Source organism: Sparus aurata, chromosome 21 (genome assembly GCF_900880675.1).
Source record: "Sparus aurata chromosome 21, fSpaAur1.1, whole genome shotgun sequence".
Classification (NCBI taxonomy): domain Eukaryota; kingdom Metazoa; phylum Chordata; class Actinopteri; order Spariformes; family Sparidae; genus Sparus; species Sparus aurata.
Window position 1 is genome coordinate 29,945,954 of NC_044207.1, and position 18,974 is coordinate 29,964,927.

Genomic DNA, 18,974 nt, shown 5'->3' on the forward strand with positions numbered 1-18,974 from the left:
TTTCCCCTCAGAGACCACCGTTTATCCCCCCTGGCAGATATACAGCATCGACGCTGAAATCCTGACGGGCCTCAGCCTTTAATTACACTGAGTACGGGAACTCTTCCAGCACCGTGTTAATGGATTTGGGGTATATATTTTGTTCTGACAATGATGGACGGCTGAGTAAAGAGTCTGGTCTTAAGACTTTTCTCTGATTGTTCACTTCATCGTGGATCGCTTTGTGTTCTCCAGAAGAAACGGGGGGGAGCCACTTCGACAAATGAGCGTGTCAGCAGCTGTCAGCTGATGGGGTCGCCGGGTTAAAGCTCTTAAAATGTAGAAGAAGAATTCTCTGTTCATTTGGTGTGAAACACAGGAAAGAAATCACAGCTGGAGCTTTAGTTCTGGTTCAGTTCCTGCTTTAAAATTTAGTGCAGATCCAGAGCGTCTGGAGGAATAAACACCAGGATCAGATCCGGAGCTGTTCACCGACGGAAGGAGAGTTCAGAGATTACTTTTTAACTTCTGGTAATAAAAAGGTGATTTCTCTTCACTCCTGTTGATCAGCCTGACTGCAGCAGGGATCCGGAGCTGATTGTCGGGTGTTTCTGTTCTGTGATGTGACTGCTGACTGGAGCTGGAGGGGAAATGTACTTTACTTCATGAACGTAACGTTACAGAGTGGAGAGAGAGAACCAGAACCAGAACCAGAGTCTCTGCTGAGTGCTGAGTTCAGCCAGAGGTTGAACTGAATACTTGATACTCACGAGCTTGATGTACGGTACAGTAATTAAGATGTTTGGGTCGGATAAACACGACAACTATCTAAAAATGATCTGCATAAATACATGACACGATAACCTGAGTGGATGGATTTATTGATAGTTTAGCTTTTAAAGTTCAGCTAAAATCAAATATATTCATTTTCAGAAAGTGTGGTTGATTCTTTTTCTTTCATATCACAACAAACCGGGCCAGAGTTCGACTGGAAGCGAGCCCGAAACATCTTCTCTGGTCGAGTACAGCCGGCTTGTTTTGCCCTGAAATTGATCTTTTGGTGGGAAAACAAAGTCTGGCAATTGATAAGCACCTTTCTTAACCAGACAAAGGCAGTGATTGAATTCTTTGTTACAGTATTTGTGACTTCAGGTAGCAGATATTGAGAATACTGCAGAAAATTACAGACCAACAGAAAACTAAAGAGGAGGAAGCCGGCAGACAGCCTTCATTCCTCCACCATCTGCTTTCTGGCTCGGATGAAAAAGCCGTTTTGAAAGCAGATTGCCTCTGGCTGAGCAAACAACTAAAAAACATGCTGCATAATTAGCCAAATCAATACACGACACCAAACAGAGTAACCTTGAAAAAGAGGGAAAAGCTGCTTTCTAGCCTCTTTATAAGCATTGTTGATTCTCCTCATCAACAATTCACACTCTGAAAAGCTGAGAGCACCAGCTTTTTTCTTTTCTTTTCTTGTTTTCTTCAACTTGAAACAAACAAAAACACAACGCTCTCATGCATCTACAACGAAGCTCAATGCTACTCCTGGTCGAGGTTAGCATTGAAGTATTTTCTCAACACGAGAAAGCACAAATTTCATCAGCAGGGGGGGAAAAAGAACGACGGGCACGACTTCAACAGCAAGCAGATGATGGAGAGGGGGGAGATACGACATCCCGAGGGATGGCAGGAGCCTGACGCTGCTCCTCGGGCTCTCGGCCAGTCATGCTCCAAACTCGACTTACCGGAGCGTCCTGGCCCAGAGTTCCCGTTCTCTACCAGACCAGCTGGCACTGCCCTCCTCCTCCTCCTCAAGGAGAGGTGGGATAAAAGGCCTGCATGTGAGGAACAAGAAGGGAGGGGAGGTCTTGAGAAAGTGGCGTCAAGTCGTGTGTCATTCAGGAGCCGGTGTTACAAATCTGACTTAAAATACACCTCGTACTTATACGACTAGACACACTGTAATGATCTATGACCTGGTATTTAAGTTCAGTCAAAACAATCAAGACACTGAGAGTTCAGTTCAGCGCTCAGTCTGCAGGGTGCTCCAGATTCAAGATATTTCAACTTTCATCAAAAGAGCACCAAAAGAGCGCCGTCGGCCTCCGAAGGGGTTTTCAATCATCACACAGCAGCAGCACAAACAAGCACTTTGTGTTATCTGAAACAAAAAGAGGCGACAAACACACAGCGCGCTCTACTGAACCCAAACCGAGACAAAAGTCAAACGTAACAACCGGATCGTCTGCAGCGATCCTGTAAGAGATCCGCAGCCTGCCTGATAGGAGCGGTGACGGATCGGAGGGAAGAGAACAAAACAGGTGATCTGCACGAGCAAGAGACGAATGAGAAACGAGGCTGGAATGAGGCAGTATGGGAAATAATCACCTTTAAGTATGAACACACACACAGTGAAAACACCGGAGAGCTCGGCTGCTTCGGACTTGAGAAACAGAGCTGTAACCCACACGTGTTCACACCGCTGAGGATTTCCTCTGAGATAAACATGAGCTCAGTCAAACAAAGAAGAGAAAGACTCAATGAAACATGACAAAATAATAAGATTAACTATGTAACTGTAACAGACGAGGCTGCCAGGACCCTGAACACTGACTGACTGAACACTAAAAGTACATTTTGTCTTATTTTTTAAAACCAAACGGAGGACGCGTCTTTCTAACACAACGTATTGGGTCTGGGTGCAGCACCACGGTCATAAACACAGATCCCAGGTCAGTAACTGTGTCAGACGACATGTCGGTCATGTACATAATTACATCATAATAAAGTCATGTGTTGAAAACTGTTAAAGACACTGTGTCATCACAGTGATGTGAAGCTGCTATTTTAAGATGAAAAAAAGTTACATAATGTTGCTTTAAACTTTCAAAATAAAGCTCATCAACAAACAGTTTATATATTAAGGTGGATTAAGACTTTTGGACTGTTGGTAACGTTGTGAGACAGTCGTGGTTTGGTCCAAAAAAATTAATTTTATGCAACATCTTGACTTCTGGTCGGGACACAAACTCTGTAAAGGTCCAGTGTATGACCCATCCTACCACCGGACCGGACCAGGACTCAGACTCATCTCCTGGTTTATAGTCAGAGAACAACAACAGCATCAAACAAGCGTCGGGCCACTGACCCGGCTGTGGTGTGTGACCCGGTGTGACTCAATGACTTTAGTCTTTCTTACAAGAACATTTGAGGGTCCCAGATGCTGCCGTCATGACAGACATGAGATAAAACTAGCACTGGCTGCCTCTTACACTCATTTCCGTTGGTCCGTTGGGTCGGAACATTATCACACTGATACTGAATCTTGTAATAATATCTACTGGACGACAGTTTCAATCACGGATGGAGAAAATCTCTTCAAGCTGTTAAATCTTCCTCCCTTTCCCCAAAGGTCAAAAATTAAACTCCTGGGATTTTCTCTGGGGTTTCTTGTTTCACACTATATTTGCCAAATCAAAAGAAACAAAGACATTAAACCACTGAAAAGTTTTCATTATTTCTAATCCCTGAACCAGAACTAGCTGTAGTCACGTTGGATTTATTTCCAGACGCAGACGGACGGTTCTCACATCAGGAGGCGCTCTTAAATGTTCTCCTGCTGTTTATTTCTTCTGCATTAATTCCGCCTCTGACCGATAAATTATTCAGACGCAGGTGTTTCTCCTGTATCTTCACCATCTTCCCCATTTTATTCTTGGAAGCAGACTGAGTGCTGTTCTAACCACACACCTCCGGGCGGCTGCGCCCTCTGAGACGTCTTTCTGACTTTGCTAATTTGAAGCCGCGGGGGAACGATGACACAGGAAATCACGGTGGAAACACGCCCGCACACACAGACTAGCTAACCAGCGGCGTGCACAGACCCTCTCCCGTCACATGTGAGCAGTGGAGGAGCTGAACGCCGGCCGGGCGGAGCTGGCGGGGGCGCCTCTCTGTGTCCGTCCATGCATTATCTTCAGAGCTGGATACCAACAGAGCCAGCATGAAAACAAAACCTGTCGCCGACAGAGCGTTTAGACACGACGCCGCCTCAGCTGATAGCGGGAAAAAAAAGCACAGCAGCCGGGCAGTTTTTCCACTTTTAAGTGTGTGCTGCAGGTTCTGAACCAGCTGAAGGAACCTCCACCCTGCTGCTGCGGCGAGTCTGATGAGGAGCTCACAATCTGTCCTCTAGTCTGGACGTCTTTATAGTTTTCTTTTCAAATAAAATCTTTAAAACTGGAGCAGCAGCACAGAGTGAAGTTAACTTTGTGTTGGTGGAGTAAATGCTGACAGCAGGACAGATAACGAACACAGACTACAGTTCATACAGGAAGCAGAGGAACTGTAAAAACCTGCATTCACACCCGGAACACCAGGAAACGACCTCCGACTGAACACATTTAACCAGCTGACGTCTCCAGTTCACACGTTTAGAGTTCAAAGACTCACACACACACACACACACACACACACACAGTCCTCCCAGCCAAACACACTTTTATTAGAAACCTCAACAGCAAACTAACTTCACCTGCGACTAAATAAACTCCGGGGCCGTCGTTTTATTTAAAGACCGAATCAGAGCGAGCTTTGAAGTTTTCAGCCTCGTCGTTCCCAAACTGGGATTCAAAACATCCTGAGAGGATTCAGGTCTTCAGCAAAACTTTAAGTTTAATTAGTTATCTCTATCCTGTTTCTTAGAAAGCTAAAAGTTGGATGAAATTAAATCGAATATTTCACGATATTTGTTGTGTAACAGAACTTTAAATAAAACGTAATCACCTGATCACACTTCACGATGGATATTCAGACTTTGATCGATCATCTATATCTATATCATCTTCTATGTGGAGCACTTCTGTTTAAATCTGAGCTGTCCGATTCTTTTGTTATCTAAGTTTGTGTAAAGCACTTTGAAGCTGCCTCCGTGTTTGAATTGTGCCATAAATAAACTTTCTTTGCCTTCTGGGATTGAAGCTGAAGTTTAAATTAGCATGAAAGCTGCATCGTATTAAAAAACCCCGTCACCTTCATGTCGTCCTGCTGGATGAAACAAGCCGGCCGTCCCGTAAAACACAATCTGAACACCTTTAATCAGCTAATTAAGAAGCTAAAGGTGACATTTCATGAGATGTGATCTCATGAGATGCAGTTCAGTCTGCAGTTTATTCAGAACAGATGTGTTTCACGAGTGTCTGTACTCGACTCAGGGTCTCAGAGTCGACTAAAGACCGAGCGTCCGGACTGATTCTGACTTCAAATTAGTTCTTCTGCAGCTTTTGTCTGCTGGTTTCTTGCAAACATCCATTCTGGAAGTAAACAAATCCTCTCCTATCACGTTATATCCTGCGTCACTTCTGTCATGGATCAGTCACGTGCTGCTGAACCATAACGACTTTACGAATCCTGGTTTATGATTCAGAAAGTTGTTTAAAGTTACCAAGGTTGTCTAAAGTTGCTAAAAGTAAAAAAAGAGGTCTGGATTTGGATTCAAGACTTGGCTGAAGCTTTTTTTCCTAAATGTGTCCTAAACTTCATCAACACATTGGCGGTCAATGTGGCCACATCACACGTTTGTAGCGAAGCCTTATGACATGATTTCATGTTACCTTTCAAGCAATTGTTTTCATGCCATTTTAATTCAGGCCTGCTTCAGTCGGGCTTGCACCTGCAGACCGACTCTGCTGTGAAGATGAAATACGGTCATAACGCTGCATCAAGCTTTTTATTTCTCTTCTGTGGCAGGAAACACAACATACAGACTCACAGTAACCACGAGCTGCAACCTGAGGTTATCTGGGATAGTTAAGTCCACCGTTCAGCGTGATGTTACCACCTTATTACCTAACACCTTTAATAACAGGTCAAAAAGTCTCGGTGACACCTCTATTCTGGCTTGTACTGAACCTTGGCTCATGACATAAAGATGTCAGGATGCAGATAACAGCTTGTGCGTGTTGCTGAAGGTATCTGGAGTTTGCTTGAGGTGTCTAGATTTGAGGTGGAGTCTGTGCTCGACTTTAGATCCGGCTAAAGGTGTCGGTTGAACCTCTCACCTGTCTTGTGGTGGTGCCGGTGGTGGTGGTGGTGATGGTGGTGGCGGTTGTGGTGGGCGGAGATGTGGACGTGTTGCGCCAGGACGTCGGCCAGCCTGCCGCCGGCCGCCCCGCTCCCCCCGCTGCGCGTGGAGGAAGAGGAGGAGGAGGCCGTGGAGGAGGTGGTGGTGGTGGTGGAGGAGGTGCCGTGGATGGCCCGGCTGATCCAGTGCTCCATGCTGATGCTCCCCTCCCGGCTGGACGAGGTTCCTCCGCCACCTCCTCCGTCCTCTTCTTCGCCGTCTCCGCCTTCCTCTTCATCGCCGTCGCCCTGCCCCTCGCCCTCTGAGCCCGAGGAGGTGTCTGAGGAGGAGGAACAGACGGTGGATAGAAGAGGAGGATGAAACGAAACAGAGCACAATAACATTTAAAAACTGTGGACTATGGAAACATCTCTCAGTATCAAGGGGAAACAAACACAAGTCAGGTTCAATCTGATCCTGATTGGTTTCTAACGAGTTATATTTAGAGACAGACGGAAAGATCCGATCTATATACGTCGCCGTTTATCATCTGCAGGCTGGAAAGATTTCAGCTGCCATCTGTTCAGAGTCGCCGCGGGGAGGCCGGAGTGAGGTTTAGTTGTGAAGGCTAAACTGTGTGTGTGTGTGTGTGTGTGTGTGTGTGTGTGTGTGTGTGTTTTGCATGTGATTTCCATAACGCCTTTGGCTACGAGACTAATAGTGGTGATGCGAATAACAACAGCAGCTGACCCAGTTCTCACACACACACACACACACACACACACACACACACACACACACACACAGGTGCTGTGTTCCTGTGGGCATTGTGCAGACACACAATAACCGTCGACAAAAATCACCCAAACAAAAAGAAGCAGGTATATTTCTCGTGACTAAATATGAGTTAGATGGAGATGAAATTTTTGACTCTGGTTGCAACTAAACATACAAGATACAGTCTGAGTCAGATCCAGAGGTTCTGGAGGAGTAAACACCCAGAGTCTCATCGCATTCGGCTCTGATCCGAAGCCGCTTTGGGATTAAAAAGCGGATTTATCTTCACTCTCACCTCCATTGTCGGGTGTTTCTGTTCTGACTGCTGACTGGAGCTGGAGGGGAAATGTAATCTACTTCATGAATGTAAAGTTACAGAGAGGAGAGAGAGAACCAGAACCAGAACCAGAGTCTCTGCTGAGTGCTGAGTCCAGTGATACTGCTTTCTCAACCGAGGTGGTTCAGCTGCTGGTTCAGAGCAGCACCAACACTTTGCTGGTCCAGAACAAAGAACTGCTTTACGTCAGGGGCTCAGAGCCGAGTTATCGTGACCCGGCACCAACTGTTCTGGCTGATCCACGGGAGAATAAACAACATATTTAAATGATTTCCTGGCAATGGTAGGGTTAGTGGAGACGTCCACAGAGACTAAATGATGTGACTAAACGGTGGCTCTTGGGGGAAAAGCAAAGGGTTGGAACCAGCACCAGCACCAGCCCAGAACCAGCACTCGGTTCACTTCGGTCGGAAAGGGGTGTGAGAGTTGACCTGACTTCAAACACACACACACGCACACACACCCTCCATGTCTGTCAAGTAATCCGACAAATAATCAACAAACGATCCTGTAGTCAAATTTCTCCAACGTCCAACAGCCGCCATCGCTGATCCAAATCTCTGTGAGGACAATCAGGAAGAAATGTTCACAGGCGAGGAAAAGTTCAGTCCGTTAGCTTCACTAAACTTGTGGAAACATCGTGGATGATGTAAGTTCACAACTCAACAGTATAACAAAAGGTCCAGTTGTTTTCACTCGGTAATCTTAAATTTCACATCTTTAAATGAGGTCAAAACTTGGCTAATTTTGTCTCCCTTAGCCCCTCCCCCTTTAAATAATCAATCAGTTTAATAATCTTTAAATCGAGGGAGTAACTTTTTACATTCCCTGTTTGGTCTCTGTAAACTTTAAGATGTGACATTTATGGTTTGTTGTGACATTTCCAGTTTTGCGGTGGCAACATGTGAACCACCGCGGCGCTCTGCTGACACGCTTAAATGGCAAGTCAACGTCTCGGTGTCAGCAGGACCCCGAGGAGACTCCCCACGACCAGACACCAACATGTTGACAAAACAGGAAGACGCTGCCGGGCGACAAACAGACACACAACAAACACACAGAGAGGAACGAGAGAGCGGCCTCTTCGTAAAGCTGGAATATATTCTGATGATGTGGTGAGAAAATTTACAAAATGCAGCTGTGAAAAAATCACTCAGAAGCCAAATGAAGAGTCCTCGCTCTGCACGCCGCCACGCGCTGCTCGGCAACACGCGACCTCGCTGTCCTCGACTGAACCTCACTGGCTGCCAGACAGCCCACTGTGTGTGTGTGTGTGTGTGTGTGTGTGTGTGTGTGTGTGTGTGTGTGTGTGTATGTGTGTGTGTGTGTGTGTGTGTGTGTGTGTGTGTGTGTGTCTGTGTATGTGTGTCTGTGTGTGTGTTTGTGCGTGTGTCTGCTTTTTACAGCAGCTCCCCGAGGACACACGCTTTCTAAATCTGCGAGATGGACCGCGCGTGTGTGTGTGTGTGTGTGTGTGTGTGTGTGTGTGTGTGTGTGTGTGTGTGTGTGTGTGTGTGTGTGTGTGTGTGTGTGTGTGGAGGCAGCTTGTGTGCCGTGCTTTGTGTAATGTGGCAAAAATAAAAACAGAACTTGTGTGAATACTGTGTACGAGTGTGTGTTTGTACACGCAGTACTTCTGTGTATTTGCCTCCACAGTACACAAACAAGCTGTGTATGGATGTCGTGTGGAGGTATGAGGTGTGTGTGTGTGTGTGTGTGTGTGTGTGTGTGTGTGTGTGAACATTTATGTTGGATGTTGTTGATCGCTGTATGAATCTGTGTCAACGAATGTGTTTGTGTGTGAGACATTTGTGTGAATTATGAATATTTTGACTTAATTTAATTCATTATTTTCCTTTTCTGCTGCTTTATATTTCTATCTATGTATTTATACATTCAACTAATAACTCTAGTTACTAGTTACTTTACACATTGCTGACTGCATCAACATTTTAAATGACTTGTTCATTTAATTATGGGATTAAAAACAAATTCCACTACTTCTGAATATTGATCTCATGATGGACTGATAATCGGCTGACACGTGATTTCAGGACATTTAAAGAAATATGTGATTTTACTTTTACTCAAGTATTTATTGCCATAAAATTACTTTTGATACACTTCATATCAGTTACTTCCATATGGGTGACTTTCACTTTCTCCAAAGTAATGTTTTTATACGATATTCGTATTTTTACTCTAGATTACTTACTTAAGTACTTTTGCTGCACACTCTACGGGTCAACTGATTATTAAATCCTATATTCAACATGTTTCGGATGCAATATTACCTCTGACATGTTGTGGTGTGGAAGCAAAAAGTCAGAAAATAGAAATACTCGAGCACAAGTACCTCAGAGTTGTAGTACTTGAGTAAATGTAAGTAGACATTTGAGCACATTCATCTCCATCTAGTTTTGGTTGGGTTGGAGACAAAAAAAGAAAGGATGGATGGATGGAGGAAGAGGTAAGATGGAGGGATGACAGCCGCTGATGGAGAACAGAATCATAACTTGGACGCCTTCGTGAGAAAATCTTACAGTTTGTCAAACATCACGAGGAAGCCGTGTTTGTTCCATCTGCTCTGACCCAATAAAATCTCCTTGTATTCAATCTGCGGCTGTTGGTCTAAATCACGCCTCGTTCAGCGGATCTCTGTGAAGCTCGACCCTGCGGCCAGAGAAATAATGGCCTCATTAACACCCTCGTTAACTGACACCGGCGCCATAAAAGACACGGATGACTGCCCTCGCCACGCGCCCGGGGACGCATCCTGCTCCGCACGCTACAGGGATGAAAATCGACCGGAGGATGAATCCAGTGGACATTTAAAGACGAGTGAAATCCGTCGTAGACGTGCACCAAATGTTGATCACAGATGTCAGAGGAGCTGGCGGGAGGGTTGGGATGTTAAAATGTGACTGCTGAATCTAGTGACAAGAAGGAATCCTGCTGTTTGATTCTTCTGGGTTCTGACCTTTACGAGGAAGCAACCCGTCACAAACCAGCGACCCAAACACCACTGAAGGACCGAGTACACCTCCTCATGACCACGACACTCAGGAACGACATCAACGTGGCCTCTGAGTGTAGCTGTAACTGTGTTTTCCTTACCTGGAGGTGTGTAAGCATCCATCGAGGTCTGGACCACCAGCGACCGTCGCTTCGAAGGCATCGGCACGGCCATCTTCCTCTCTTTGTGCTTGGCGAGGGCTGCCTGCACCGCCTCAGTGTGCACATCTGCAGACACACACAGGGGAGGTTTAACTCTGACCAACATTTAGTTACATTCTGACAGTGACAACCTTTGTTTTAATAAAAATGAATCCATAGCTGAGAGTTTTTATACGTTATGTTAGTGTTGGCAATTCTTAAGTTGCCGTCAGAGGAAGAAAGTTTTCCTCCAGAACATTTGTGTGAGATTGAAAACCTTCGTGTCTGCATCTGCTGTGAGATTAACTGTAATAACCTGTACTGACCTGCATAAAGGACAGGAAATACACATTTAAAACATTGCATCCCCCAAAATGTAGTAAAGCACACTGCTGAGGTCTTTTAATGTTGGTCACACAACATGAAAATACAAACAGGCAGAAAATAAGAAACATTTGAGCTCTAAAACACATTTTAAAATATTCAAAAGACATTAATTCAGTGGTGGAAAGCAACTGAATACATTCACTCAAGTACAGTTATTCCATATTTTAAAAGAATATATTGAACTTCTTGCTCCTCGACATCGATCTGACAGTCACAGTCAGCTGTCTGTAAACTGGTTACTCTTCAAGTTAAGGTTTTATGGAAGCGAGCACGCGATGAACAGATCATATAAAACATGTTATCATATATAAAAACCTTTGTAACCCTCAGAACGAGACGCTGTCTGGTTGTGATCAGACAGATTTTTATCTGAATACAACCAGATGTTTACTTCTTAACCTCTGAGACAGTTTCATTAAAATAACTTTTTATGGGACGTCAAATTATTTAATATTTCTTGAAGAACAAAAGGTTTGAGAAAAGTCCAAAGACAGGCAGACAGATATTTCTCTCTCTCTCATAAATCACCTCACAACACCTCAGATTTATCTCGGAGGGGCCGTGAACTCTGCCCGGCAACCTGAAGCAAACTACTGGAAGTGAATATTTGGTTTTGAAGATTTGAGAAGACTGGATTACGTCTTTTACGTTTATGAAGCCATTTTACATTGTCTGGACTCTAAAACTTCACCTGCCTCTCCGTCAGCATGCGGTTGAGCAGTAAGGACAAAGTTTTCCTTTAAAGACTGAACATCTCGCTCATAAATCCTCTTTTACTTCTATCTCAGTGGGATTTTTATTGCAGTTTGTTGAGTCCTTCGTCCTCCTCTGCTTACTCTATAAACATGGCAGGGAAGAGCGAATAGCAGAAGAAAGCAGTCGACGCTTCAGGCGCCGATAATGTCCGTGCAGTCCAGAGTAAACACTGCGGCGTAAGTGTGTTAAATACGAGAGAAATCTGAGCTTCGTCCAGCCAGAGCACCAGCAGGCAGAGAAGGAAACACAGCAGCAGGACCATCAGCTGTGTTTGTGCTGCAGTGTTCTCGTTACAATGAGCGCCGTGTTCCCACTTCTTCACGTTCGCTTCATCGACGCAAACGTTCCCAACGCCTGACAGCAGCTCCCGTGAGGCCCCCTGTGGTTTCTCTCCGACTGGATTGAGTTCAGGGAGTGTCGGCTGAAGACGTTTTTAGCAAATGAGTGTTTCTAAAGCGCGAGATAAAGGGGCGCGATACAGCCGCAGCTGGGTTTGTTTGAACGGTGTCCATTGCTGGCAGAAGGCAAACACACAGCGCCTAACGATGCAGGCTGTCGGCCACGATAATGACATAAGTAAGACATTTGTCAGGGTGAATGGGCCTCACAGATGTACGTTTGTTTGGCTTGTGCGTGTGCTTATGTAGGGGAACGGAGGTAATTTAAATCTCAAGTGCACGTTTATTGTCTCACGGTCGACCGAGTGTGACTGCGAAGTGTGTGAAAGTGAGTGTGTGTGCTGTTTGAAGGCGCTCACACGGCGTTTCTTTTTCAATTTAATGGGTTAAAAGCTTTATTTTTTTTTTCTCTCTTTCACAGGATTTATTTTCTGTCAGATCGAAGTCAAACAAACTCAAACTCTCCTGCAGCGTGTTGGAATGTGATAATAAAGGAAGTCAGGTTCTTCTCTCGTCCTCTTATTGGACGACTGCGTCTCTCATTTTCAAATTAGACGCCACTGAAAAGAACATACCCAAGTTAAAATCCTCTCGTTAATCCTGCATTAATCTTTATCGGACACCAGATGGAACAAAGACCAAACAATGCGTGTTGTAAGAGCTGCGACAGGTTCGTCAGGAGCTTTTTCCACTCATCTGTGCCAAACTCCGGATTTGCTGCGGCCCGGTTCTGCAGGGAAAGGCTGAGAATACCAAGCAGGCCTCAGAATAACAGTCCTCAGAGTGTCCACAGGTCCAAAACTTACATCTCATCCACACAAATAGAACCCAAAAAGGATCAGGGGACTCGAGCCAGGCCAATAAATCTACCGGCCTGATGTGCAAGAACAAAAAGTGCCCAACTAGACTTGAGATCATTTTTTAGAAACAGTTTCATTACAGAGTTTGTCCAACAGGGGGCGCTCTAAAGATAACCCTCTGGAAACAGACCTCCTGCAGGTCGTTGTTTACATTTTAAAATCCATTTTAAAATAAAAAAAACATAATAACTTAATCATTCAATCTTTTTTTGCAGCAGGAAGCAAAGATTTGTCTCCCGCCCAATCACGTTGTATGTGCGTGATGACATCACGGAACGTATGGAACAAAATCTAGCTGTGACGTCGAAGGACGGCCACAGGAAGTCTGTGTCTACGTGATTCTGTTTAACTACATCTAAAATAAACGGCATAATAACTACAGCGTTCATTGTTTCTGCTGCAGGACATTCAGACTCCATTACGCTACGTGATGTATGTTGTAGTTTGAGAGAAAATAGAACTTGTGAGCGTTGTGTATTTTGTAAATCTCTGTGCATAAGTTCAAATACGTGTAAAAAATATTTTTGTTTCTACATTTAGACATCTTTATGATCGATATGTTTTGGGTTTTGATTCAGTAAAATCTGAGGAAAAAACATCATATTTTTATATTTGTATTCATTTTATGACATAATTTTGATACTTTTATAATTCAGGATTGTTTATTGACTTAAAGACTTTTAGCCTAGTTTGTACAGATTTCAGGGATGTGAAGCTTTTGAAGAAACTTTGAAGAAACAACATCACAAGACGCAAAAACAACCATTAACCTGCCGACTTCAGGTGACGAGTAAACAGTTTCTGATGTGATAAATTGGTGCAGTGCCCCTTTAAGTCAGTTAATACATATACAGTGATTCTATCTACACATGACACACGGGTGATATTAACATGAACATGAGTTACAGCTGACACATGTTTCATTATTAAAATGCTAATGAATGCAGAAAAGACTCGGACATTATTATTATCATCACCTTCACCAGAGGAACCTGTGGAGTCAAATTAAAAATATTATCATGTCCTGATGAAGTTATCACCCACAGCACAGTATGCTAATGAGGTGATTAATGAAGCTAATTAACATAGAGATGAGCTCGTGTGTCAGACGTTATCGCTCCCCTGGTGGTCAGTGACGTCACCTCAGTGCTGATCACACGTAGCTCACCTGGTCTGTGTGAGCGACAGACAGCAGGACCAGAGACTAAATGTCCCACAGGTGTGTCGTCGAGGACACGCCCCCCCCAGGTGTGTCTCTTACCTGATCGGTAACGTTCGTCTCTGGAGCCGGAGGACCGTCGGCGGTGGTAGCGGGACGATGAGGACGGGGTGACCGGGGTTCTCCTCTCCTGGCCCGTGGACGGATCCATTCCTGGAACACAGGGGCTCAGATTTACAAATCTACCTACAAAACTGTGTCTCTTGTGTTGAACACGTTTGTCAGTCATCTTTCTTCTTTTCTAAATGTGTTTTAGCTTGTTTTTTTAATTTTTATACAAGTATTTATTACAGTTGAAGGCACTGATACATATCGGAGCTGGCAGAAACGTTCTTTTGTGTCATTTTATGTCTATAAATATTCAGGAAGACGACGATAAAGTGAATCTTAAATCAGAATCAGTGCTCAGAAACAACAGGAGGTTTGTTTTTGTAGTCTGGCTGCAGGTTTGGCATTTTACCATTTTCCACATTAACAACTACAAACCATCTCTGACATGTTGTCTTGAGTGTAGCAGGTCTTCAGTAGCCAATTCAGCTTCCTTTTAATGGTGCCAACTTTTTCAAAATGTAAAGACAGAACAAGCTGTGTGTTGGAGGATCAGTGCAGTACTTCACCTCTGCTGTGCCACAATACAACCAAACACTGACTCAGCAACAAAACAGAGTCATCATGTTCACATCCTGTCAAGGAAATCAAACTGCAGCAACCACAGGAAACAACCACAAAGCTTCTCCAGCACAGCGCTGATGAACACAGCCTTCTGTATATTTGTTTATGTGTATTCACATTATTTAATGCTGCTGTTGGCACTTTGTCGGTCAGTGAGTGTATCTGACTGTGACTGTTGTGATGTTGAGGTTGTTTCTTGTTTTACAGTTTCTACCGACAGGAAAACTAAACTAAACTTACTTTTTCTTAACAGATAAAAACAGACGATAGAAGAGAAAGTCAACCATTATTGATAAATGATGAGTTTATATCAATTAAATGTTAATTAACAGTTATTTCACTGTTAACAAACAATGAAAACCATGTTTCTCACGATTGTGTATTGTAAAGTTGCAACTGATGCCTATAATACTTAATAAATACTTGGTAGTTCATCTATAAACATCTGGATGGCTTTTATAAAGTTAAAACTGATGTTTATAAAGTGCAAATAAAGAGTGAAATAACCTTTATTTAAAGATGGATTGACTTTAAGTGTGATGGTTGTTATAAAGTGTTACCAAAGACAGAAAAAAAGCCGTAGTCACGAAACTAAGAACAATAAACTGCTATAAGATAAGACATATGTGGATTTAATAATAAATATACAACAGAAAATAACCACAAAGATCTAAAGAGAGATTTCTCTGGATGAAACCGGCCACGTGATGTAGATGCAGACACACACGTACGTCTGCACGAACACAAAGAAAACAACCTCCCCACACAGCGATCAATACGTCTGATGATAACAACCACCCCGACGCTGACAGCTCGGGCCGCTCCACAGCCGCTGATCTACGAGAATCCATCTCGGCTTCACACTTCCACCCTCGTCTGTCTTCATTAGAGCTCTCAGTGCAGCTCGGAGCATCGCCGCCGCCGCTCAGGAGAAAAAGCTAAAAGTTGATTAGCCGACCATATAAAGACCGCCAGCCCAGCGCGGGAAATAAATGACAGGTCTGGGAAATACCTCGCTTTCCTGTTTCCTCTGGGGAGTCTGTGATGGATTCTCCCCTCCTGACTCCTTCTACTCGCTCTTAAAAATCTTTTCTTTCCCTCTCCTCACTTCTGACTCAATTTCTCTTGTCTGCAGGTAGCTCTCTTTTATTCATCTGTTTGTTCATTTACTCAGTTTTAGAAAAAATGTAGAATTGGTTGAATTGGTTTGAAGTTTCTAGGGATGGAAGTGTTGGACGCACGGCCTCGCCAGTTGGTACAAATATCGAAGGTGCAATAACCTTCATATCAGACACGTGACCGAGTCTGAAGCAACTGTCAAGTAATGTTTTGTAGGTCACGTCACTTCAACCCCGACGACACTGTATTCTTCCTCTAATCCTCTTATTCTACTTCTTTATTAGAGAAAAGACACAATCTAATAAAACAATGTCTACTGATGAAATTATCTCTAATTTAACAAACCTCTTCAAAAAGTATGACAGTGAAATACACTTGTATAATAATCACTGATATTCACTGAAATGTAATTAAGAAGATAATCGATGATAAATTGATATCACCTCCTCCTGTAGGTTCTCATGTGATATGCAACATCCGCTGAGACTTTCAAAATAAAGCTTGATGGCAAACAGTTCACTTATTTCGACTTTTGGACTGTTATTAACTTTATATAACATCAAATCTTGTCAAACTGACGTTGTTTGGTCAGATTCAGGTATCTTTATTGCTTCTGGTCTCTGAGAGCTACCAAACGAAGTGTAATTGTTCGACCACAATGACAAATAAAGTGTCTGACATCTGAAAAACAAATCACTTCTCGTGCAAACCTCGGTCCCACAGGGGAAAGTGACCTGGCTGCTGTATCTGACAGAACAGAAAGAGTACAGACAGCCAGACTAAACTAAAAAATTAAAATGAAAAATCCAGTGAACAGACGAGTTGTTGAGTCATCGTGTTTCAAGGCATATCGACTCATAAATCTTCCAGTGGTGCACCTGCACGGCTTCCTGCATGAACTCTTCATGTGAGCACACTTGCTTCATGCCTGGAAGTATTCGTAATTGTTTGTCTTTAAATTCCTCGGTGTCAGAAGGGGCGAGGTTTCTAACATACCAATACTGCGACTGCTGGGAATTAAGAGCAGGTAGCTGAGATGTGACAGATAAATCATCCATCTGACAGCATGTTAATCCCCAGAAACACTCCATCCACCTGATACAACCAGCACGGACCCGGACGGGAGGAGACCGCACAGACAGCGAAACCTTAAAGGAAATCAATGCAGGCGTCTCATTCATCCACCTTCTGTCAAACACTGCAGGTAGGAAGACGCTAACAAACTGATGGATGAACACTGACAGCGACCAACACCACCTAAAGTAACACAAAACAACACAGACTGCAGCTCCCAGACGGGTTACTGCACTCAAAGAAAATACAATATTTAACACAAATAAGAAGAAACTTTATTGCATGTTGCATCTGAGCCAAAGTAGTAAATACGTATAAGTTGCTTTTACTTCTGTTGATGCTTAACCCTCAGAATCCCAAGCAGTTTCTGGCCATTTTTTGCTTCTGTCACCTTTTTACTCACTGTGGTCTCATTTTGCTGCACCTCTATAGATTCAGGACAACAGTGGCTATAGGCTGATGTAACCCAATCATGTCTTCATGCAGTGTACCAGAATTTAAAAGCTACAAATCATTAGAAAAAAGAAAAACGGAAATTGAATTTCTGTGATATTATCTTTCTTAAAAATTGAAAAAATAAGGAATTAGTGTATACACCACATTTTCAGGTACTCCCAGGCCTAAGGAACAAAGGAAAAATAAGTTGTTAAATTTGACCTGAAACAAGTTTTGTAAGGCACTGAGAGCAGGCATATAGAGCCTCCTCGTTGGTGCTGAGCGGCTCTGAGCAGAAATGTTACGCCTGCAAGACAATGCCATATGACGTAAAATTCAAAGAATTCTTGAGGCGTGTATACTCGGCGTATGTCCGTCATTCAGGGCTTCCCGAAAGCAGTAAGAAGCGTAGAATTATTTGTTTTTTACAGAATTTAGATAGAGTAAACGGTTTAATTTCTGCAAATTTTCAAAGAAGACATGGCAATCAATGCGAGGTTGATGACATGTCATGAAATTCTCCCGTCTTCTCCGGCCTGTTTCATTTAAAAATAAGTGGTATTTTGAGCCCGCTGGTGGGCTTGGGACTCAGAGGGTAAAGTACATTTAAAAGCAGATACTTTAAGACATTTTCTCAAGTACTGTCCACATGGATGACTCTGTCACCAAAGTCTGATACGATTTCTTTCCTTTGACTCAAGTGAGACGATTGGGTAGTTTACACAGCATATAAAAACACATGCTCACATTAAATCTTCACAAAACATTCATCTTAAGACAGAAAGAGGTTAACAAATGTACAGAAGTTTATGCAGGCGAGCGAAAAAGATACAAATCTGACAATTAGAAAATAAACATCCTCAGGGTGATGACAGTATGGATGTAGCTGTAAGAACGTGAAAATCTCCAGAGTCTCCACTGTTCTCGGTGTATAGCTGAAGGTCTGCAGAGTGTTCCCACATCAAAGAAAAGCTAACAAAGGCCTGAATTAATCATACGAGGAGTTCGCACCACGCGGCTCGCAGCCTCTGTTGAATAAGAGATGAACAAGCGCTCTCAGAGGGGAGAAACGCGGCACAGTGAAAGAGACGGTCGATCTCATCTGGGCAGCAAGACGTAGTTCAAGGTTAAAGATCGACTCATCGGTCTCATGATCACAAACAAACTGTGGATCTGGAAACATCAGCTGCATTCACAGGTAACTCATAAGACTGGTTAAGGCACTTGAGGCCGAGTGTCATTTTAATTCTTTCACACGGATTGTTTCATCGCTCCGGTGACTTCAGAAGTGAGCCGCGATGTTTATGCGGTGATGATGACCTGTGTCACCAGCTGGTCGCACAGTTTGTGTTCTTTTCTTTTCCTGTTCGATAAGAATGATGAGTCACAGCGTTAGTGCCAACTCGGTGAGCATCATCAAGCCACCGCGCAGGAGTGCCATCGATTCTGAACGCACGCTTGTCAATCAAAATCAACCAGAATGTGGCACGAGGAAGTGGCTTTTATACAGCTGAGGTTCAAAATGTGGGTATTAAAACATCAAGGGAACAGTTCTGCCATTATCAGCAGACTTGAGTTGGACTCAGAAGTCTGTGAAACAGGCTGTAAATGTAAATTCTGATCCAGTTTCCAGGAAAGAAGCTCGCAATTAGGTTCTGGACCAATTACAGCGAAAATGCCAGTGAATGAATTCCTATTGGATACTTATGTAAGTAAGAGAGGAAGGCTCTCAGTCGCCACA

The 18,974-nt window shown here is 43.6% G+C and overlaps 1 protein-coding gene across 6 annotated transcripts in view; it reads right to left on the reverse strand.

Moving 5' to 3' along the window:
* The window catches only part of dip2ca (disco-interacting protein 2 homolog Ca), a 179,505-nt gene that overhangs the window by 55,647 nt on the left and 104,884 nt on the right, over positions 1–18,974 (reverse strand). For all 6 annotated transcript variants that reach the window (XM_030402170.1, XM_030402168.1, XM_030402167.1 and 3 more), the window contains exons 3-5: positions 13,976–14,086; positions 10,275–10,400; positions 6,042–6,383 (exon numbers count right to left, since the gene is read on the reverse strand). In XM_030402170.1, coding sequence (XP_030258030.1) covers positions 6,042–6,383; positions 10,275–10,400; positions 13,976–14,086 — 579 coding nt within the window. The remainder of the gene's footprint in view (positions 1–6,041; positions 6,384–10,274; positions 10,401–13,975; positions 14,087–18,974) is intronic.